The sequence below is a fragment of the Accipiter gentilis genome, chromosome 16 (genome assembly GCF_929443795.1).
Source record: "Accipiter gentilis chromosome 16, bAccGen1.1, whole genome shotgun sequence".
NCBI classification, from domain to species: Eukaryota; Metazoa; Chordata; class Aves; order Accipitriformes; family Accipitridae; genus Astur; species Astur gentilis.
The window spans coordinates 23,412,649-23,436,889 of NC_064895.1; the positions used below are offsets into that span (position 1 = coordinate 23,412,649).

The 24,241-nt window shown below is 39.4% G+C and overlaps 2 protein-coding genes across 5 annotated transcripts in view; both read left to right on the plus strand.

Moving 5' to 3' along the window:
* GCFC2 (GC-rich sequence DNA-binding factor 2) lies at positions 1 to 24,086 on the plus strand. 3 transcript variants are annotated; one of them, XM_049818441.1, is made up of 18 exons: positions 1 to 412; positions 1,219 to 1,329; positions 2,652 to 2,807; positions 3,459 to 3,677; positions 4,667 to 4,746; positions 6,270 to 6,385; positions 8,648 to 8,834; positions 10,002 to 10,125; positions 11,787 to 11,865; positions 13,093 to 13,205; positions 13,948 to 14,147; positions 14,575 to 14,728; positions 15,006 to 15,127; positions 16,345 to 16,421; positions 17,717 to 17,783; positions 21,838 to 21,984; positions 22,350 to 22,474; positions 22,828 to 24,086. In XM_049818441.1, the coding sequence occupies exons 1-18, from the start codon at positions 16 to 18 to the stop codon at positions 22,940 to 22,942; spliced, it is 2,589 nt and encodes an 862-aa protein (XP_049674398.1). In that variant the 5' UTR covers positions 1 to 15; the 3' UTR covers positions 22,943 to 24,086. The 3 variants fall into 3 exon arrangements, 2 of the variants coding, with proteins under 2 accessions (XP_049674398.1, XP_049674399.1); XM_049818442.1 differs by having other exon boundaries at positions 14,578 to 14,728; positions 22,828 to 24,085; XR_007508293.1 differs by lacking the exons at positions 17,717 to 17,783; positions 22,828 to 24,086 and having other exon boundaries at positions 22,350 to 22,463.
* TNFRSF21 (TNF receptor superfamily member 21) overlaps positions 1 to 24,241 on the plus strand; it is a 1,117,265-nt gene that overhangs the window by 84,210 nt on the left and 1,008,814 nt on the right. The gene's annotated exons all lie outside the window — the stretch shown is intronic.

Genomic DNA, 24,241 nt, shown 5'->3' on the forward strand with positions numbered 1-24,241 from the left:
CCGTGGCCGAGCGGAATGTTCCGGCGTCCCCCGCGCAACTTCCGCGGCCGGCGGCGCGCCGCCTCCAGCGGCAGCAGCGACGAGGGGACGGAGCCGGAGCCGGTCGTTGCCCCCGTCGCCGCCCCCTCCTCGCCGCCGGCAGCCCCCGGCCCTGGCTCCGAGCGGGAAGCGGAGCCTGAGGAGGGCGAGGGGGGGGATCCCGGCAGCGCCGCCGCGTCCCCTGAGGGGGCCGGGGCGGCCGCCTCCGCCGCCGCGGAGGGGCCGCGGCCTGCAGAGGAGTCGGCGGGCAGCCCCGGGGACCGGGAAGAGAGCGGAAAGGCAGCCACCGGCCGAGGGCCGCGCCTCGCCGGAACGGGGCCGGCGCGGGGGGGAAAAGTGCTGCTGAGCTTCGGTAGTGAGGAGGAGCGGGAAGGTAAGGGGTTCGGCGGCGTCCCCCGGCTCCGGCGGGGGCCTCACCGCTGCCGGGGTGGCAGCCGGTGCCCTGCCGGGGGCTCCGGGAGGAGCAGCCAGGCTGGGAGCTTGGGGGAACAGGCTGCTCCTCCGCACCCCGCGCACGGTCTGTGTGTGTGTGTGGGGGGGGTCCTGCCCGCCCGCCCGCCCGAGCCCCGGGCTGGTGACCCGGGGAGCCACAGGTCACCTTTACGGCTCTTTGTGACCAAAAATAGGAATACCTAAAATAGGAATACCAAAAATAGGGCTGTTCTGAGGGTTTGTAGCAGAAAGGCATATAAAAGCACTTTGAAGATCACACATGTCCGTGCGCTTTTGGCTGGGAAGCTGCTGAAAGCTTCTTAGAGCAGAGAAAACCAGAGAAAACTGTCTGCGTTTCCACGGCTGACTAGGCTTAAATAACTGAAACTTAGGTGTTTAATTAACTCTTCCTGGGCTGTCGCTTTTGTGGCTGATGACACAAGCCGGGTCAGGGCAGCTTACAGGAGGCACTTCGTGATGGACACAGACTGCAGAGAAACGGTACGTTTCAACAGTACGGTGTTGCTGTATTGAGGAGGCTGAGCTGCACGGTTTTACATTAAGAGGTGATGAATCTGGAGTGATAAAGCCATAGAATAGTTAGACTTAATGCGCCTAGAACTTCAAAAAATAGGCTGCGCACACACAGGGGTTGCGTGCACTTTATAGGTTATATATATCTATATACGCGTATGTACTGCTGTCTTTGTTTATGTTACTTGGAATCATTTTGTTTTATCTGGATAGGTGATGAAGAATTTTTTAAAATCAAAAAACCATCCTTCAATGAAGTGACCTTTAGAATTCAAAAGAAGGAAAGCCTGCTGCCTGCACAGACAGAAACTGAAGAAAGCAAAAGTAAGTACTTTTTTCAGTTAAATGTTCTGTGAAATACTTACATGAAAATATATTACAAAAGCAGTAAATGAAGAGTGATGTACAAATACTGCCGTTAGATGGTTTTTACTTGTCAGTTGAATCGGGGATTATATTTATGTTACGTTACAGGTTTACAATTTTAATGTATTTGTACTGAAATTATTTTCCGTATGACCTTGGCAGAACAGTACCAGAACTTGGAGGCTATTCTTGAGAAGACTTGGGTATGCAGAACCCCAGTAGTACATCAGAATTAATAAACTTACGATAAATTCATACCTTAGCATCATACCTTTCAAACTCTGTCGTAACTGTCCACTGCTTATTTCTGTCAGATTGCAGTTTCATCTGAGTGTTTGCATTGAGAGAAAACGTGAGCTTAGTAGGATTTTGTTTGATAAAATGTAATGTAAACCTCAAACTTTGTGTTATTAAACTGTGTGCTATTACATCATTTGAATATTTTAATTGAATACAGTTAATAGCCTTAATTGTTCTTGTAGTATTCCTAGTCTTATTGAACTGTAGTAGGTTTCCTATTGGGTTATTTGGGGTTTGTGTGTTTTACAGTGTGTCTAAAAGTTCTCTTCCCCTCTATCCCCCTTTTGACACCTCTGTCAATGCACAGGTATACCCTAATTGCTACTGTTAGATAAAAATACATCAGATTGAGAAATATTTCCCTTTGAGATTGTGATTGAGATGAGGTGGTAAATTTTCTTAGTAACTTCTTATAAAAGTATACCTCGTACTCTTATAACAGGTGGCACATTCTTTTGTTCAGTAATCTGATGCTTTACTGAAGTTGTAGTGGCAGGTGAAGAGAAATCAATGTTTTTTAAAGAATTGGAAGAGAATCGGGGACAAGACATACATAAACCTTTATAGTTTAAATAAGGACTCCCTCATTGTTAATGCTTAAAAAAAAAAAAAAAGGGCTTTGTAAATACAGTTTATAAAGTCAAGGGAGATGAATCCAAACATTCTGTGAACTATCAGGATATCAATCTGTTGTCATCCGGGGGCTTGTGTCATTGCTTTTGTGCATGTAAATGTGCTCTGTGTCTCAGAAGGACATACTTGTTTAAGGACTATCACAGATGCTTTGATTCGAGACAAGAACTGGCTTGTAATTTGCTGTCTTGGAGTGTCAGAAAACTTGATGTGTTTTGATGAGGACTGGTGGAGATAAAGAAGTGACCAGTCTTTGCTGCAGCAAGGTTACCAGTTATGGCACATCATATTCCAGCTGCTGAAACTAAAATCACAAATCTTACTTTTTTTTTTCCCCCCTAATACAGAAATCTGTCAGTTGGTGCCCAGAACTGGCAACACCAAAGGCGCTCGTGAAGAAGAGAAGGAGGATGAAAGTTATTCTTCACTAAGTGAGGACTACAACAACTCAGACTCTGAAACTGAATCCAGCTCTCCACAAAGGAGGAAGGATTTATCACCAGGTTAGTTTCCTGGATTGTTTTTTTTTAAAGTAAGTTATTTACAATAGTTTTTCAAGTACGTGACAGGACAGGTGAGATGAATCCCACTCAGCTTAAATCACATAACGTGTAGGCATCTTGTTTGTGGTGAGTCAGGGTTACCCTTCTTCTGAAAGAATAGTGATGGTTCCCCAATATTTTTGGTTGCAGATGTTTGTTGTATTTCTGTGTTCATTTAGGAAATGGATCAGAAGTTATGACCTTTGGTTTTGGAAGAAAGGCAGTAAAAAATTCCTGTATAATGATGTGTAATTCCCTTCATGAGATTAAAATATAACCTCACTTGTGCTGATTTGTAAACTTTGGATTCTTTTTTAAACTCAGTAAGTTTAGTAACACTGATCTTGTGGAGAGATGGAAAAAAGGAGAGTGGGCTAACAGCGATTTCTTTAAAAGAAAAAAGTCTGAGCTTTGTTTTCACACTGACGGCTGCTTTTAAAGGATGCTTTTCCATCCCCTTATATTCAACAGAGTAAGCATAGTAGAAAAACTTCTTGTGTCCTATATTCAGAATTGTACAGTGATCCTGAACAGTGGTGACTATTGACATTGGGAGCGATACAGAGTGTTGCTTTTAGTCCTTTTTTAAAATTTTGTTTCCCTTCAATGTAGGTAATATCCCCAGTGCAGCTTGTATTGAGGCTGCTCGGAGGAAACGTCACTTAGCCAGGACACGGCCCGATTATCTTCCCCTGGATGTTTCAAACAGTCATCAGGTCTCTCAGAGAAGAGAAAGCAGTGATTTAGAGAGTGAAGATGAGTCTGATATGAAGAATCTCAATTTTGTTCCTAAAATGAGAACTCTTAGGGAGAGGATGACGGAACACATGGGTGAGTTTGTGCCATTTCTCCCAGTGGTTGTGGCCTTATTTTACTGATGTCTGGAACAATGTGGGACTTGTCCAGGAAAGAGTGAGTGCAGCGCAAGGCTTTGCTTCTCAGGGGTCTTGGCAAAAGGCTCTACAGCTGGTGCTTGAGGTTTATACGGGACATTAACCTGGTTTAGGTGTCACAAATGTGGTGCAGGATGCTTTGAGAAACATTTAAAAAATTATTTTTGGTGTTATTGACTACAAAAAATTGCCCTGTTTGAGGCACAGTATTTAATGTGAATAAAGTTGCTGTAAATCCTGCTTCCTGCTTCTAGTCCGGTCTTCCGAGTGCTCTCCCTGCGTTGACGTTACGACTGTTCTTGAAAAAGGAGAAAAAACCCCAACAACACAGCCTTTCAGAAATAAAGAAACCTATTGCATACAAAGCATATCTGGCTTTTCCTTTGCTTTTATCCTCCTATAGCTGCTTATAGTTTGTTTTATGAAGCACTGGTTTACTTTATTTGAGTAAGGGTTATAAGGAATGCATAACTACTTCTGCAATTCTGATTAATTCGAATGAGATATTTTTATATCTATAGTAGAGTGTATGTTTTGGAACACTCAAGGATCTGCTGTGTATAATGTCACTCACTGTGTTATAGTCTTTACTTACACTTATTTACATGTATTATACACAGGTTTGTTTTGAGACATAAAAGGGAGATGTTTGTGCTCCTCATACTGCAGTAGTAATTGTCTGAGAAACAGTAGGTTGGGGAAATTAATATTGGTGTGAATTCTTCAAATCCCACTAGCCATTTCCAAGCCTTCCTTGTCTTTCAGTTTGGAAATCCTCCATCTGCAGATTTTTCATCTGCTATTTTTTGTGTGTATCGTTTCCCAGTAATGTTTGGGAGAACCATCGTTGCTTTAGAGGGAGAAGAACATGAGAGGGGAAAAATAAGTGATGTAATTGCATCTAATAATGATTGTTTTAACTTCCAGTGTCTGATGAATCCAGTGAAGAGGAAGCACAAATTAAGTGGGAAGAACAGCAAATAAAGAAAGCCGTTAAATTCTCTCAGGTGACATATGCTTTCCTAACCACTGGAAGTTGCTTTTTGCTCATAGGCAAGAGAGCTTGTCTGGAGTACTGTAATATCTCTTTTCTGCCCTCTCATTAGAGAGCATTTTAGGAAGTTATACCCTAATTCTTCAGGGAAGAGATGATTAGAAGTATGGCAAGATGATAATGAAAATCTGTAACATCATCTAGCTGTTCAGAAACAGGGTATGGTTGTCTACCTCAAAGGCAGATACCTGTATGTGATGGAAGACTGAAAAGCAGAGAATAAAATTCTGAACTCTGATGTCTTTGCTGCCATGCAAGGGATCTTGAAAGCAAGAGCATGCAAATAATACAAATATTAAAAAGTTGCAAAGTAAAAATTATTCTTTTATCATGCTAAACTTCTGTTGGGTGGCAATCTGAGAGTTCTTTTCACAGTTCAGCAGAATGCTGTTTTGTTTTGGTTTTTTTTTTTCCTGGTAAATAATTGACAAAAATAAATGGTGTATTTTCTGATGAGCTAGAAGTTTTGTTTCTGGCTTGAATCACCTACTCTGTATCAGACTAGGAAAATCTGAATAACCAGTTCTTTATGTCAGAATAGACAATTGTAGAAATTTTTGCCCATTAAACAGGAGTAGGTAGAGGACTGAGAAAGTTACATCTTTCTGCTGCTGAATTTCAAATCCAGTATGATTGGTGTTCTTAGGTCCTCATACTCTACTTGTTTCTGGAAAATATTGATTTCTGCTGTTCAGGGAACTGCAACAATTTTTAGTGGCAGACCTTATTAGTCGTGGGCTCAATTGCTTCAACTGATTGTGTTTTGGCTAGATTTTAATAGACAAACTTCTGCTTTAGAATACAAAGTGTCTTTTAATTTATAAGCTAAAACTCAGTGGAATCCTTTTTTAGTTACAATTACAGTTAAGCTGAGTTGTCAGAGTGAAAAACCTGTCTTGGCCACTGGCTTTGTCAGAAGGTAGCATTCATATTTATTGGGGGGGGTGAAATCAGAAAGTTTACTATGAGAAAATAGAATATTAAATGACTAATAGATGGTAAACAATTTATCAAATATATTCAAATGGTTTTAAAAAAGCAAGATATGATTAAAACCAGATATTATCATCACCACTTGGCTGTAGTTTATTTCTACATTTTATATTTAGAATCTTGATACTAGTGAAGTCTCAGCTGTTAGTATAGAAGCATTATGCATTACTGAAAGCTATTAATATTTTCAGACCAAGACAGCAATTTAAGTATACCCTAAGTTACGGATTACTTTGTGCTGTTTATATGTATATGCACTATATGTTTTTATACAACATAAGTACGCAGTTTTTTATACTTTCAGTTTTCCTTGCTTTTGTCTATTTCTGTACAACATTTTCTGTACTTAATTTGATAATTAAAAAACATTATCTTTATATCATATGCCTTGTATATTTGAATGATACTTATTGATCTGTAGAGCTGCAGAGGGCAAACTTGTGTAATTGGTGCATTAAAAATTAACACTTAAAATTCTTGCAGGAAACTTATGATGATGCTTCCCTGCATAAATCTCAGCCAGCTAAACCAAAGTTTGATCCCTCTGTTTCTCTACCACCTGTGAACTTGGAAATTGTGAAGAAGCGACTAACTGAAAGGTAAATCCTGCTCTTATGAACTTAAATGTTTGAGTTGTCTGAGTTTTTTGTCACAGAATGAGAGATGACAGCTTTGAAGTCTTATTCTTTTTTCCTAAGTGTTGGAGGATTTTTGGCTTGTTATTTCATGTGTAATGTGCCTGTTACGATGTCTAGTAGAGTACTATAAATTTTTTTCTTTACTTGGCAATGCTTTGTTGTAGGGGAGCATTTGGACTTTTCAAGAGTGTTTTATCAACTAGAACTTTAGAGAGTAAGTTCATTTAAATGGCAGCAGCTTTTTATGCTTGGTAGTTTTTGGCAGGAGCATTGGTTCAGTGTTCCGTTTGCCCAGCAAGCAAAACTTCAACTGAGGCAGATGGAGCTGGCAATCGTAGCCCTCTTACCATGGTTCTTATACCAGCTGCAAAAATAGCTCGGTATTTCCTAAAGCAGGAGTAAATTCTCTACAGCCTGTTAAGGCAAACTAGAACCTGCCTTGGTTTTTTTCTTTAGTTGTATGCCAGGCCATGACTTTTCTTTAGCAGTTCAGCAGCTGTCGTATGGGCAGCTGAAGTGTCCTGGGATGGAGGTGGGAACCTCCAAGAGGGTGTGTGAGAAGGACAGCTGGGGTCAGGCATCCTAAGGTAAGCCATCCCCTGTCATCTCTCAGACCACTGGGAAGCAGCTGTTCAGATAAGTTTAGACAAGTAACATTATACAGCTGAAACATAAATATGTGCTATGGGCTTGTACTGAGCTTTCTCTGTATATGCTTTGCTTTGTACAGGCCATCATTGACCTGCTTGTTCAGAGAATTGCAACTAAATTGGATTAAATATTTTTGTGGAATTGTATGCTTTCTTTGCCATAATCACCTGAAAGGAAAGAGTTAAATGAAGTAGGAATTTACATACAGAATCAAAGAAGAAAAATGAGAATAAAGCTATCAAAAGTGGGAAACCTACCTGGAAAATAGCAAGAAGGGGAGGGGGACCCTGGTTGATGTAAACTTTATAGATGTGGTTAACATGCTAAATGCTGAAATAGTTTTTTTGCCTTTTTTTTTAAACTTCTAGCAGAGTGGAGAACAATAGCTTAGTTCAATTATTTTCATTGGGAAGTGTTTCCTTCTTCAGGGAAGTAAATTAAGTCTGTTCCTTGGTTCTGTTACAGGTTTGCTCAAGCTAAGCAATCACTTGGGTTATGTAAGGAAGGAAAGGGGAAAAAAAAGAGGAAGCAGATTTGTAATATATGTAAATGTTCCTGTGCTGCCTACCTAAGTGACAGCTATAGACATAGATTCCTGGATTTTATCACCTACTAGCAGCAAGAGTCCTTGGTTGGTTTGTATTTAGTAGTGAACGCATGTTGAATGCTTGTAGTTGCCCCTATCCATGCAACTTAAATTAAACTGGTATGGACATACTGGCATGAGCTGAAGTTTTATCCAGATCATGTTGGGTAGAATCCATTTAATGTGATATCACAAAATTTGGCTTTTTATGTTTTTGGGAAGCATGGTGTATTGAGAGATCTAGGTAAATTGTTAGTGGTGCTTTCAAAACTAGCACCGTAAGTGACATTTGAGTCTTCAAAGCATGATGCTTATCCATGCCCCTTACTTCTGCAAATTTTGGCATGGGTAAATGTTTCAACACTTATTAGCTGAAATGCAAGTGCTATTATTAGCACAGGCAAAGATTCTGTATGTGATTATAGCGGGAAAAATGTTTTGGAATGTATCAACTGCTATTTTGGCAATTGTCCTGGTTTCGGCTGGGATAGAGTTAATTTTCTTTCTAGTAGCTGGTATAGTGTTATGTTTTGGATTTAGTATGAGAAGAATGTTGATAACACACTGATGTTTTTAGTGTTGCTAAGTAGTGTTTATACTAAGTCAAGGATTTTTCAGCTTCTCATGCCCAGCCAGCAAGAAGGCTGGAGGGGCACAAGAAGCTGGGGGGGGAACTAACTGGGCATTGGTCAGTGAGTGGTGAGCAATTGCATTGTGCATCACTTGTTTTGTATGTTCCAATCCTTTTATTATTGTTATTGTTATTTTATCATTGTTATTATTTTCATTATTAGTTTTTTCCTTTCTGTTCTGTTAAACTGTTCTTATCTCAACCCATGAGTTTTACCTTTTTCCTTCTGATTCTCTCCCCCATCCCACTGGGTGGGGTTGGGGGGGAGGAGTGAGTGGTTGCATGGTGCTTAGTGACTAGCTGGGGTTAAACCACAACAGCAATAGTTTTAGTTGACTGGGTTTCTCTTTTTTAGGATAACGTCATTACAGGATGTACACCGTGCCCACCAGAGGGAGTATGAAAAATACGTAGAGGACGTTGAAAGTTCAAAAATGACTGTCCAGGAGTTAGAGAAGTCTTCAGATGCAGCTCTGAATTACAAATTCTACAGAGCCATGAAAACATATGTAGAAAACTTGATAAACTGTTTGAATGAAAAGGTAGGTATATCTTCCTCTTCCCTTTTTTTTTTTTTTAGATGATAAAGGTGCATTCTGTCAACAAAAGATTAGGGTTTTTTGTTTGGAAATGATGAGGGAAACCACTCAGTTAAAAATCAGTTCTATCAGAAATGTTAATGTAACAAGAAACAAAATATAGGGAAAACAAATCAACTCTCACTGTGACCTAAAGTGATGATCGAGCTGGTATAGGTGTACCAACTTAAGCTATGGTCTCACTAGGTTCTGTTGGATGAAAGCAAAATGTTATGGGAGGTCTAGTAACTGGAGTGTGTTGAAGTTGAATGAGAGATGGCGCTTAAATTCACTTTTGAGATCTCTCTAAATGTCTTTACTGAAGGTCATATAACAGAAGTAGTAAGGATTTCACATTAGGTTTGAGCTGAGATTGAGTTAGAGCTGTGTGAGAATTTGTCTGTTATCGGCTGCATGTTTCCTGAACTGCAAACATTGTGTATTTAAAAAAGGGGAGGAGCTGCCTAAAGTTTGGCCTCGGTGAAAGTAAACTGCTGTTATCCTCTATAAATAGTGCTATGAAATCTAATTTATGTCACTTGATTGTATTGCAGTTCATAGAATCAATTGTAGAATACCAGGTTGGAAGGGACCTCAAGGATCCTGTGGTCCAACCGTTCTTGGCAAAAGCATGGTCTAGACAAGATGTCCCAGCACCCTGTCCAGCTGAATCTTAAGTGTCCAATGTTGGGGAATCCACCACTTCCCTGGGGAGATTATTCCAATGGCGGATTGTTCTCACTGTGAAAAACTTTCCTCTTGTGTCCAACTACAATCTCCCCAGGGGTAACTTGTACCCATTACCTCTCTTTATGTAAGTTTAAGGAGAATTAATTAATAGATTTTCTTCAATGGCTAGTGGTTCAAGAGCAAACTGAAAGCTAATCAAGTACACCAATAGTGTCTGATTGAACACTTTTGTATGAAGTCTTGGGTAGTCCCATGATGAGCAACTGGCATTTAGTTTGTGTTTTTCAGTCTTACAAAAGAGACTGAAAAATTCCAATGACTCCAAATGTACTTTTCAGTCTGTAATACTTTGGTTCTAACCAAGTACTGAAAACTGTTTTTCGTTTGTTCTTTTTGCATTTTATTTGATTGAAAATCTGGTTGCTGTTTATTATATTTCAGCTGAAATACATTAATGAGCTAGAATTGGCTGTACATGTACTTCTTCAGAAACGAGCTATGATGGTATTGAAACGAAGGCAAGATGAGCTGAAAAATGAATCTGCTTATATTCAGCATCTGACAAGTTAGTATGAAGTTAAAAGTTATTTTCTTGTTGAAACATTCACTTTTCGAGCAGAAATATACAATTACTTTTTTTGGGTGAAGTATTTTATTTTCACCTTTGACCTCCTGTCCCCTTTTGCCAGTAGCCATGTTCTACTATACCTCAGTTGGAATCCTCACCTCAGTAAGGTCCATGATGTTATTTTTCTCTGGTTTAATAGTGAACATAACATGATCAAATACTTTGTTAATTTTGAGTTATTCAAGTCAGCAATTTCCCATCAATATTTAAAAATAAATGTGTAGTTGGTGTTCTAGTAGGTCTTAAGTGGGAGAAAGCTTGCGATGTAGGATTCTGTGAATATATGAAAAAGCAGTGTATTTACTTGTCAACATTGTGCTTACATGAGAGTCTTTAAGGCTGTGTGTGTGCTCAGAACGGAGATGTCAAACTAGGAGGTGACACGTGAAGGGAAGGACATGAAGAAAGAAACATCTTTGTGTAAGGGTTTTATCAAAACCAATTTTTTTTTGTCTGTGTAGGGAAAAAGTATTATGACTTTCTCATTTCATTTTTTTTTTTTTCCACACCAATGTATTGTTCGTATGCTGTGTGAATCTTTAGCTGCTGCTCTCTAAAAGAAACTCAACCTCCGAAACCAAACCCTTTAAAACTGTTTAGGCAAAGCTAAGAGCAATATGCTTGGAGCTGCTGGCACCAGATGGGGGCCAGATGCATCAGTTTCTTGTAACTACTAATCATATGGGTTCAGTCTTCTCACTACACAGGACAAACTGCTGATTAGAGAAGGCTGTCAGCCTCTATGATTTTTGTAAAATGGTGTAGCAGATTGACAGCAGGTGTTAAGAAAAGGGTAATGCCATAATAATAGTTGCCATTGAAATGATTTTACTTCTAGCTCATTACAAAGGAGACTGTACTTGCATGTTTAACAGCACTTTAAATTGTTTTTTATGTTCCTAGTTGTATTTAATATAGTGGAAAGGCTGTTTTTTCTTACATGATAATACTTTAGTAGTACACTTTTTTAGGCATGTTGTGCGCATATCAGCCAGCTAGTAGTACTACAGATGAATGGCCCAACTAGAAAATGCTTCTAGTTTCTACCTCTGTGTTGGACTCAAGAATCAGAGTAGGGGTAATTGTGGGCACACAGTTGGTGACTGCTCAGATAACAGGAGGCAGTGGGGAGCTGACTAGTCTTGACATTGAAATGCAATGATTTTGACTAGTGTAAATTAGGGATTTAATTTCCACTTCAATGTTGGAACCAAACCTAAAAAGTTATTCTAATTTATTACATGGTTTCACTTTTGATATACAGGACAAAGTTAGGTCCCTGTGCTTGCCTTTCACACTGCTAAGAACCTGCTGTGGCAGGCACCAAGTTCCTTTTCCAGGATTAGGACGCAGTCGCTGGAATGTCATCAAACTCACCTTTTCATCAACTGCTATAAGGGAACAACCACATCTGACTATATGCGGTTAACAAGTAATATTTACTGTGCGTTACTCTGGAGACTGTTAAGAGGTTTGATTTTTCTTTGGCTGTTTTCCAAATGAAGAACAATAGAAGGAGAATGTGTGTTTCCTGTTTGAAAAAATAGGAACTTTAAAATCATACCATTTTATTTTTGACTGTTTCTCTCTTCTGATAGGTGGGAATGACAAACCAGCTAATTGTGGATTGGAAGATGATGAGAAGGCACAGCTTCTGGAAATGTGTGAACTTCGAAGGTAACTATTACATACAGGTGCACTTAACTAATGTACTGTGTACTGACTTCCTGTCATTTATGCAGTGACGAATGTAAGCCTGAAGGATTACTAAATGAGATTACACAAGAAATATATATTTGCTTTCCAAAACTTGAAGTACTTGGAAACCATTATTTATTAACGTCATTCTCTTCATGTTGATTTGAATCTGAATGCTAATAGGTCTTTTTATTTTAAATTAACAAGTCTTAAGTGAAGCAAAACTGTATGAGGGGAGCTTTTTCCCTGCTGTTTTAATAAATAATACTATGACCTTGAACAGAAATATATTTTTGTATTATTGTATAGATGGCAAAAATAGGTGGTATTGTTGCTGCTCGGGGGGTGGTGGTGAGTGAAGCAAAGCAACATCTACCCCTACTCTGCTATCAATGTAGGTCAGACAGATATTACATTTTGGATATTTGGATATTATAGTGTTCAGAGATTGGTACCAATTTTTTTTAAGTTATTGGGAGCTTTGAAAGTTTTACAGTTGCATTAGTTCCTTAACTCATGAAGTTACTTTGAAGCAGCAAGAACTTTGGAATTTAAATTAAAAACTGTATAATGAGAACTTACACTTGAAGCAGTTAACCTTTAATGCTGATTGATTTAAATAACCATACAAATGTATTTATGCAATATCACTTTCATATCATATATCATTTTCCTGTGGCATAGATGCAAGCTATTGATTTTGCAGTCTGTTATGATGCTTGGTGTCATGGCAATAGTTTTTTAAGCCCAACTGGCACTTGGGTGCTATCACAATTTTTATGTGGGTTGTTGCACAAGTACTCCAGAACTGAGATGACAAAGGCTGAGAGCTCAGTAGTTTACTATACGCTAAAACTGTCGGAGACAGTGACCAGTACTGTGCTATATATGTTCAGTGTTCCAGGTGGGATGAGTTATTAGCCTCATCAGTGGGAATGAGGCGAAGTGAAGGTTATTACATGGTTCATAGGGGAGATAGAGATGGCGCTCTAACCTCTTTAATGTCATTTCCCAAATCTCCCTCTCCTTTCACGGTTTGTGTGCTTTTAGTTACATAATTACTATTGCTCCCTCATTGCCTTTCCTTAGGCTGTTGCTCTCGCAACTTGCTTTAAGTATGTTTTTTGAAGTCGGATTATTTTTCATTAAGCTTCCTTCTGGATAGATGGGAGAGGGTAACTCATCTGAGTTCGTTACAAAATACAGGACTTGCAGACGGCAAATGAGAGAGCGTTCAGGAGAAGCTGATCACCATGAAGGCATGTCAAGTGACGATGAGCTGACTCCGTCAGAGGTGACTGAGTTCCAGAAGAGCAAAGGTTGGTGACAGTCTTACTGTGATGTCCTAGAAAAAAAACCTGTTTCTGAGATTTCTAATTTTTTTTTTTTTAGGAAAGGTGAAGAAATACTTCATTTGACTTACATATTCTTAGTTACACACTGTAGACAAGATGGATTCAGACAATTCTGACTAATGACTTGGGAAGAATAGGTGTATGGTTGTAGATTTCTTTTGGTATGAATTATGTGGTGGTGGCATTACGCGTGACTGTTTCAACTAGAAGTAAGCTCTTCTAGATTATGCCAAAGCTGATCTGGACAGTACTCAATCCAATGCTACAACGTGTTTTATATAATCATTGTTTTCTAAAGATAGAGTGAATTAAAGGCTGGCATTTTAATTATCTTGAATGAATGGATGAAGAGAAGCAGGGAAATGCGTAATACCTTTTCTCCAGATAACAGCAGCAGGGTTTTCATGTCTGAAACTTTATCACTGTGGTATAAAGTTTGAAACATAGTGGTTGTATAAAACTGTGGGATAGACCATGGGGAAACTTGCCTTTTTTGGTCTTCTGACAGTAATTTTTTTCTGAAACTGGGTTTTCCAGGGAGCCAGTTTTAAAACTCATTTCAGTGTCAGGTGTGTCAAAGATAAATTACAAATGCTATTATCATATAGATATTTCTTATGTCCTATAGATACATAAACTCTTCAGCTTATGCCTCAATGAATTCTGTGATTTGTTTCTTTTTATTCCCAATGAATATTATCCATAGATAACCTTTTAGAGGATAGTAGGAAAGTCTTTGAAGATGTACATGCAGATTTTTGTGACATCAGAAAAATCCTGTTGAAATTCCAGGAATGGAAAGAGAAGTTTCCTGACTCTTACTGTGATGCCTATATCAGTTTCTGCCTGCCTAAGCTATTAAATCCATTGATCAGAGTTCAGTTAATAAATTGGAATCCTCTTGAGGTAGGTGCATCAGCTGACTTTGTTTTATTCAAAAATTGTATGTGTGCTATATTATGTATTAATATGAAAAATGAGATGTTTTTTCTATGTATACCACAGTGCATTAGAAATGAATAGAAAGGTACTGTATTGGTCTCAGAACTTGAAGCATGTGGTTGGAATCTTGTTAACTTTCTCCTTTCCCTCTACCTCCAGGCCCTTTTCCAACACCCCCTGTAAAAACAATTCTTCTCCTGAGTTCTTTGAAGACACTTTAACAATCCCACCTTTTAAATTATAGCTTTAAATCTAGTGTTTGTGATTTGCTCGTTTGGCCTGTTCAGCGGTGAAGGTGGATCTGAAATTAAGTGGGAATCTCTGGTATCATTGGATGGAGCTCTTCTTTTAATCCTGACCAGCTGAACAACTAACAGGAATGATCTTTCAGCAGAATTTTACAGAGTTGGAAGAGATGCCCTGGTTCAGAGCTATAGAAGAATTCAGTGATGTCAAAAATGTATCTGAATCAAAAAGGGATGATGATACAGATCAAGAAGTTTTGCCTAGAGTGATTGAAAAAACTATTCTTCCAAAAATTACAGGTATAATAAGATTGCCTTGAAAATGTTCACTACAACTAGGCAACGAAACCTTAAATAAAAGTGATAGCTATCAAATAATGTTAGTTATATAATGGTGCTCCAAGATGTAGTGATTACATGGTTCTACCGAGTGAAGCTAAGGTAGCCTCTTTTAAGATTATTGTGAGAGGCTTAGCTTTATGTATGTTTACTTCTGCTACATTGTAAGGCCTTGAAACTAGAGAGGATAGCTACTTGCATACTGTGAATGCAATAAAGTCCTATTTTTTTTTTTCAGCATTTGTAAAGAGTGTGTGGGATCCTTTATCTACTTCACAGACAAAGAACCTTGTACAGATTTGCAATAACATCTTTGAAAAACAAGTCCTTTCCAAACATGAATGCACTCAAGCAAAAAAGGTAAAAGCTCCTGTGGTATTGGGGAAGGGGGAAATTCATCCACTGTGTGTGCTTTCTGTGTGTGCACTTAGAACATTGTCCTGAAGTTGTTCGGTTCTGATTACTTGTTTATTTTCTCACTTCATATTAAGAAGATTTAACAGTTAGAGCTCTTTGATGCTCTTGTTATTAAAGATTATGGGAGATGCGACACTCTTGAGGCAGAAATTAGCTCCTGTTCCTTGAAAAATTCTGCCTGTACCTATCAAGAATCTGACTGTAGGTCTAATCTTGCTTCACTGCAATAACAATGGTTAGAATTTTAGATTTGCATTTAGTTATCTTTCAAAATTTGAGCTTTAAATGCTGATAATGCTCCAGTAGTCAACTCCTTAAGCTTTCATTTATAAAGTAGATCTAGAATTTTAAAACATGAAAATCCCCAAAGGTTAATTAATTGGCTAGGAGAAAGACTACTTTGTAATCTTAGCAATCTTTTAATAATTACTTTTATACACATAGTCACTCCAGCATGCCCTTCTTCAGCCTGATTGTAGTTTTATTCTGATGTAAATCTGGAGGTTTATCTAGTATAAAGCTGGTGAAATGAGATGAATGTTTAGGCCTTGAGTATAAAAAGAAATATTTTAAAGAAAAAGTTTATGCCTTCTAACTGAGCCTTCCAAAGGTTGCTGATTTGAAACCATGCCTTGAAGTCGAGTGGTACAACTGACCTTAGCCGAGATACTGTTTGTACAGAAAGTAAAGTAAACCAGAACTTTAAATAAATAAAAAGGCTTTTAAAAAAAAAAAACCTAGGTGACAATCTATGGCACCTAAAAGCATGTTGCCTAAAAACGCATACTACCCTAGCTATGGTGATTTTTTTAACATAGAATTTCATAGCTTTTTATGAGATCCTATGTGTATAACTTATATTGTTGTTAATATATACATTTTTCCTGCTGCCTTGCAAACTAATATGCAAACAAAGGTCTTGGGGAAATAACTTAATCTTAAAAATCCTTTAGATTAACTCTATAGATAATTACAGCTGTGATTTGTCTACTGTTTTTAATGTAGTCATAGTCTCAGTGTGTATTATATACAAGTGGCAACTGTACTTAGCTCTAATTAGCATTTTGTGGTTCTAGATAAGCAAATTAACCATTGAAGTTGTTATAAATAGAAGATGAAGTCTTTCTTCAGAGGACACATTTATAATTCTTTTTAAACAGGATTTGTTGAACATGGTTGTCCTAAGACTGAAGAAATCTGTAGAGGAAGATGTCTTTATTCCTCTGTATCCTAAAAGGTAAGCAGAGTTGGACTTTTTTAAGCTTTTTTCTTTTTTTTAAATTCCCGTACCCCTCTTTTCCACAGATGTAGATGAAATATTGTAGACATCCATTAACAGCTAATGGAATAAGCATGCCTTCCACTCTCGTGAGACCCCCCCCGGAATACTGTATTCAGCTCTGGGGCCCCCAAAATGAGAAGGACATGGACCTGTTGGAGCGAGTGCAGAGGAGGACCATGAAGATGATCAGAGGGCTGGAGCACCTCTGCTATGAAGAGAGGCTGAGAGAGTTGAGGTTGTTTATCCTGGAGAGGTGAAAGCTTCAGAAAGACTTTATAGCAGCCTTTCAGTACCTAAAGAAGGTCTACAAGAAAGCTGGAGAGGGATTTTTTACAGAGGCATGTAGTGATAGGACAAGGGGTAAGGGTAGTGGTTTTAAATTTAAAAGAGGATAGATTTAGATTAGGTGTAAGGAAGTTCTTCACTGTGAGGGAGGTGAGGACTGGAACAGGTTGCCCAGAGAGGTTGTGGCTGCCCCATCCCTGGCAGTGTCCAAGGCCAGGTTGGATGGGGCTTTGAGCAACCTGGTCTAGTGGAAGGTGTCCCTGCCCATGGCAGAGGGCGTTGGAACTAGATGGTCTTTGAGGTCCCTTCTGACCCGAACCATTCTATGATTCTACTGTTTTATTATAGGAAAGGTTATGAAGGAAAAGTTCCTGTTTATGAAGCCTTTCTAGTAAGGGTAACTCAATGCTTTATTGCTTCTGTAACCAAAAGTTTTCCAGTATACGAGGTCCACAGTCTGGTTTTGGCATAGCAACTTATATCTGAGGGCCTGTGTTAGTTTAGGTGGTCTGGTGTCATGTCTGTGTGTCCCCCGATTCCTCCTGTCATTCTTAAAATAGGGTTTATGTTGTTGATGCTTATTCCTGGGCACTATTTCAAAGGTGGGATTGAGTAGGAGCCTGGGAGATGTGGTGTTAAGATACAGCTAAGAGAAGCTTTGCTAAAGCTGGTGTAGGATGTTTGGTTCTAAGCCATGCTGGTTTGTTATGAATCCATGATATGTAGACACGGGTGTTTCCAACTGCTAATTTTATTGAAACTTATTTCATAGTAGTTGTATTATAATGGGTTCAAATCAACAGCTGTTTCCCTAGACCTTTATTCTGATTGTGGCTGTCACTGCTGAAAGAATGTCAGAATTAACATTCATCAGTATCTAAGAGATCAATTGTCAGTTTATCTTCTTTTAAGAGCAAACAAAAAATAAATCCTTATTTTACCTTTTTTCTTCTTTCCATGACCAGCGATGTGGAAGACAAATCATCACTATGTTCTAAATTTCAAGAAAGACGGTTTTGGTCAGCTGTTAAGGTAGAGAAAATATACCTATTTTTTATTTGAAATTCCTTTTAGTGAAAAAATACTTTACAGTCAGTCAGGAAATACATCTTCAGGCAAGTCTTAGTCCTGGGAGATTAATACATTTTTATTAGTATGGATAACCATTTTTCTCGGTGAAGGATGTGTTCTCTGTGCAACCTGCGTGTGATGATTTAAGAATGAACCATAAATGAATGCTTTTTTCTGTTTACCCAACTGGTACATGTTCTGCAAGATACTTTGGTCTGACCATCTGTTCTTCCTGGTTCGTTTTTTTTCCTTGAGTGGGTCAGCCAGGCCTGTTGGCCTTACATCATACTAGTTAGTCACCGTCACCCACTGCTACGGGGACAGACAGGTTCTTTTGGGGATCCTGGGCAGCATGATGATGGCACTAAGTTGTAGGTACAATTAAAGCTTTACTGTGTTTTTTTTAACAGAATTTTATGATCAGCATAGCACAGTATTTTATGATCTGAGTAGCACAGGATTTTTATAATCAGAATCAGTGTAGCACAATTTTATAAAGTAGCATAGCACAATTTATAGCACAGCTTAGTTTATGGTTCCTAATCACATGGACACTGCAGATTGGGTCAAATCTTAACATTTGGCTTGCAGTATCAATAATACAACAGTCATAACATGTAAAAGTATATGAGTCACTCCAACTGCAGAGGAAGCAGAGGATAGTAGAGGCATAGCCACCCCCCCAGGGGGGCTTATGGGTCTCACTATCCAGCAGCAGTTCTGGTGCAAGTTCCCCTTAGGACTTGTAACTGCTTGATTTCATAGACAGTGCTCTGTGTGCTGTTCTTTTTCCCTGTTCTGTGATGGGGTCATCACCACCACAAAGTTGGCCAGGTGCCTGGGGCCTTCAGGGCCGGTAAGGAGGGGAGTGATCAGCCTGGCTTTCAGGAATTTTGAGGCTGACAGAGAGGGGAAGAAGAAATCTGTTTGGTTCGTCTACTTGGTGCACAGGACCTTCATGGTCTGGTAATGAGGAGAAAGGGGACTAATATGTGACCAGCTCAGTCACAGAGAATGGCTGTTTGCCTTATAAAATGGCATTAGTTATGCTAACCATTATTGTAGAATATAATTACTGTGCGTTCATATAAGCACATCAGTATAGTTTTATTTGGGGGTGATGAGTTGGGGATTTCTGAATGTTTGTGATTCAATTCCTACTTAAGATGTGTTTCCTCTAGGAATAGCTTTGGATTCTTACTAAAGATGAGACTTAAATGCATAAAACCCCATTAAAATCCCAGACAGTACTGCAGTTCCCCAGCTATTCATGATGCCTAGCCCTGCATAGGCTTCCTGTTGTCGTGATGCAGAGCTTCGTTTATGTTGAAAAACTTGGGAAGTTGGATGTGTTGAGGTCTGTTTAGCAAAAGACTTGCCACTTCTGCTCCTGGGGTGAGCTGCTGTGCAGGAATCTTTCATGGACAGATGAAGAGAAAGCAAGAGGGAGCTTAATCCTCAAGGGTTAGGACACCTAGCAAAAACCAAGGCAGACTTGGGATTCTGATCCCAGCTTCTAGGACTGTGTGTTGTGTTTTCCTGGAAGTCAGACCTGGGTGCTTTCCTCTGGAGACTGAAGTTTGCTCCTTTTAGTTTTTGATTTCTTCTTCATTGTCACAGTGGTCGTCTTTGAAGGGGTGATAATGGAGAGTAGTTTAAAGTGTTCTTGCTCTGTATATCTGTTGAGTAGTTGTCACATCATTCTTTTCTGGAGTGGAGGTGTGAATTCAGTCACCCCAGGGTAAATAGTACTGCATCTCATCTGTGTTAAACTCTTGGGACCTACTTAATACTTAGGCTAGTGTAACGCATCTGTGCTTGAGACTGCTCTGTGGCACTGAGACCCACTGCCATTGTGCAGCCTCCCCCCCGCCATGATATTAAGCTCTGTCTCTTAATATGGGTTGCCATCTTCACAGTGCTTATTAGGAATGGCCTCTAAACCATGCCCAGAAATTGTATGGAGGAATACTAATTGGCTTGGGTGAGAAGTGAGCCAGGAACTCTTCTAATGCAAAAGTACAGGTGATGGAAGTTCAGTGTTTGTACCCTGGTATTACCTAACTTGCCTAGTGTAGATAATCATGTTTTGAGCTACATGCTATTTGTTTACTACACTGTGTACTTTCCTGATTAACGCTGGCCAGTGGAAGCACTCCTTTTCCTTTGATCTATGTTTTAGTCACTCATGCAGTTAGATGGAAGTGTCCCGTCAGATACTCGAGAAATGTGCAAAGGTGGTGGATTTTGTGAGTGCTTTTTGACTGGTGACTGCAAAGGCAGCAGGCTGTGTCTGTGAGGGTGAAATACCTTGAGGTTAACAGCTACCTGAAAATTAACTCAGAATAGGTTAAGGGAAAAAATAATCACGTTCTTACATCAGACTCAAAAATGACAACAATTGTAAGGATTTATAGTGATAGGGGCAACAGAAGAAAACTCTCAGTACCTCATAATACTGATATCAACTACAAAAAATCTTTGTGCTGCTATGAACTGTGGCTACCAACCTCATCATGTTATGAGGGACTGTGTGTAGTCTTATCCTGAGCAGATGTAGGAACTTTTTTTTTTACTTCTGTCTTGGATTCTCTGATGGTTTGCTTAGAATCGGATGTCACTTGGTTTTGGTCACTATTTCTTGTAGGGGGAGTGTCTTAATACTCTTTCCATGCTTCATGCTTTCAGATTTGACTGCTAAGCTCTTCTGTGTAAAGCATAGTCATCTTCTCTACTTGGGCCTTAGCAAACTGTTAACCTATTAGAAGGGTAAAATGTTCTTCCCAGCTTTGGAGGTGTGGTGGGCTGACCCCTGGTTGGATGCCAGGTGCCCACCAAAGCTGCTCTATCACTCATCTCCTCAGCTGGACAGGGGAGAGAAAATATAAGAAAGACTGATGGGTCGAGATAAGGGCAGGGAGAGATCACTCACCAGTTACCATCACAGGCAAAACAGACTCGACTTGGGAAAAAAAAATTTTAATTTGTTGCCAATCAAATCAGAGTAGGATAGTGAGAAATAAAACCAAATCTTAAAAACACCTTCCCCCACACCTCCTTTCTTCCTGGGCTCAACTCCCAAATTCTCTACCTCCTCCCCCCAGCAGTGCAGAGGGATGGGAAATGGGGTCGGGGTCAGTTCATCACACGTTGTCTCTGCCGCTCCTTCCTCCTCAGACTCCTCACGCTCTTCCCCTGCTCCAGCGTGGGCTCTTCTCTCCCTGGGGCCACAGTTCCTGCTGGGAGCCTGCTCCAGCATGGGCTTCCCACAGGGTCAGAGCCTCCTTTGGGAACCCACCTGCTCTGGCACGGGGTCCTCCCCGGGCTGCAGGTGGAGATCTGCTCCCCCGTGGACTCCCTGGGCTGCAGGGGGACAGCCTGCCTCACCAGGGTCTTCATCACGGGCTGCAGGGGAATCTGCTCCGGCGCCTGGAGCTCCTCTTCCCTCTCCTTCTGCACTGACCTGGGGTCTGCAGGGCTGGTGCTCTCACATATTCTCACTCCTTTCTTCTCTGGCTGCAGTTTCTGTTGTGCAGGTTTTCTCCCCCCTCCTTAAATCTGTTCTCCCAGAGGCACTACCACCGTCGCTGATGGGCTCGGCCTTGGTCAGCAGCGGGTCTGACGTGGAGCCGGCTGGCATCGGCTCTGTTGGACATGGGGGAAGCTTCTAGTAGCTTCTCACAGAAGCCACTCCCATACCCTCCCCTCCCCCCCCCTACCAAAAGCTTGCCACAGAAACCCAATACAGGAGGTCATATATACACATATTAGGGTACAGTTCATATGCAGATGTAAAATTAATTATCCTACTTGATAAGGTTATTTACTATATGCAGCTTATTAGTGGTTAAATGACAGTAAGTTTGGAGAGTGTGAATCTTAGGTTTTGAGTACTTAAATTGGATGGACATAATATTATCTTTTAATCTTTATCTTGCATAAAACTTGTAATATTGTTTTTTAGCACACTTCCAGCCAGCAGGTATACATATTCTCTGTTTCTTCATTAATGCAGCTGCTCTCCAATGTTCTTCTTTGGGATGGGATTGTACAAGAAGATACGGTCCGTGATTTGGGACTGAGCAAGTTGCTGAACCGTTACCTTCTTCTGAACCTCTTAAATACACCACTAGGACAGGAAAATATAGAAAAGTGTACTAAGGTAAAAGATAGCATGTACATTGGCATTGAAAAAGCTAAAAGCTTTTTTCTTCTTTTTTTCTTCAATGTAGAGGGGTCAAAACTGAAGATGGAATATTTAAAAAATTAAAAATAAAAACATTTAAAATTTCATTTTAAATTTAATTTTTTTATGACCTTGGTGCATAAAAGCATTTTAGAGCAAATATTGGTCCATAGGTTCTTAAGAATAACTACTTCTAGGGATAATCAATCTTGGTTTCAAAGAAAAAACACACTACTACTACTGACTGAACCTGCCAAAAAGTTGCTGTAAGAAGCAATGTGACTTGGTTATATTGAAAGACTTTTCTTTTTAAACTTTTTACAAATTTTTTGTGGGAACAGGTGGTTGCATGCCTCCCAGAAAGATGGTTCCAAGATCTGAGAAGTGGATCAACTCTCCCTGAGTTACTGAACTTCTGCCAGCACTTGCTGAAATGTGCCCATATGCAACACAAGAATAACCACAGGTAATAGATAAGGCTTTCCTTGGGATTCAAGCACTTCCTCGAACGCTTTGTGTTAAACGTTTCTTAAATTCCTTAAGTCTTATTTATTTGACACTTTCAAGGATGTTCCTATCACATACATACAGAAAAGATGGAGTCCCTAATGTAAAGGAGCACTTCTGCAGTTCTAGTTTAATGTGACAGTTTGAGGTGCTAGATGATGGGTACTGTTAGTGATGGCTGTTGCCAAGGTCACCTGCTGACAATAGCCCAAGAAGAGATACCTGACTCTTCTTAAAATTAATAAACATAAAGTGTACTTAAGTTGGGTACATAGAAGTGCTGCTATCTAAGTTGTTGTTTTTTTTTAATAGTGATGAAACAAAAGAAGTTCTTCTCCTGCTGGTGAAAGTCAAAGCTCTGCGTATTGTTGAAGACTTCATTGAAGAGTACAAACTTGAACACCTTAAATCGATGATCGGGAAATAGAAATTTTTGAAGCAACACTTGTATTATTAAAACAAGCCTGCTGTTCACACTAAAGCAGTACTAGTATGAAATTTAATTAGTGGATCCCACCTACTCAAAGGTGTAATGGTAATCACTGTCTTGCTGTTAACTAGTTTTGAGGGTTTTTTTTTCTGAATGTCATCTTCTGCCACCTACTCCTAGGTTAAGGAGTCTTTAGAAGTTACAGTTGTCAAAGTGATGGTTCAGATGTTCTAAAATGTATGACAATGCTTTATCCTTTTTTAGAAGGATTCCTGGCAAGAGAGAAAGTGCCTGTAAAACTTACCACTGCTAGCCAGTAGATGATTTTACAAGCTATTTTCAGTATTAACTGCTAAATCTCACTCTGACTTAGCAGTCATTGAGCTCTTCTAACTTGTGGTCCACAGTGCTTTTTGGTAGGGTTATTGTTAAACCATCCCTAGTGAAAAAGAATTTATAATGTCACAGGGGTTTTGACCCTGGTACAGGAACAAGGGAAGTCAGTGTGCAGATCTGGAGTTTGACTGATGAACGCTTACTGATGGTAAATGTGGGTTCAGTGAGGGAAGAAGTTGCACAGGGGAACATCTGGGGAAGAGTGAACATGAAGATAATGTCAGATGTGCATAGTCTTGTACTTGAGTGATACAGACTGAACTTGTGTGCAGAGCTGGAGTTGTCACACATCCTGCTTTGTCAGGCTTTTAATAACAGCCATCTTGATGATGAGAAGCACAAGAACTACTTCAGTTACTTTCCAGTAACTGAAACTCTAGGAATTTGCTTCCCAGTAAGATCTACTGAACCTTACTTCATCATACCCTTATTAGATTTCTAATGTTTTATAACTTTGTGTATTTGCAATAAATAGCTATAGAATAACAAGGATACTTTATTGTAGAAGCTGTAGTGCATCACAGACTCTGTATGTTTACTTGTGACTGTATTTCTCAAAAATCTTCTGGGACTAGAATTTAACTCTTGCAGACTTAATCCCTATGATTTCTTTTATATTTTTTTAAGTTAAAAAGATATTTTTGTAAAATAATTGTAAATAGCTTTGATCAGTGTTACAGACAAAAGGGGACTTTTAAAATAATTTTGTTTATTTTGAAAATAAAAATATTTTGCTGTGTTAATGAGACTCATACAGTTTAATTCTTTAACATGTCACATGAATGTTATTAGAAGTATGAAAAAAACTCAGACACCATTAGCCTTCGTTACCTTCAGGAGTTATGTTGCAAATCCTGCTTTCTAATAATGGTGAATTTCTGTTGCTTTTCCTCTGAGAAT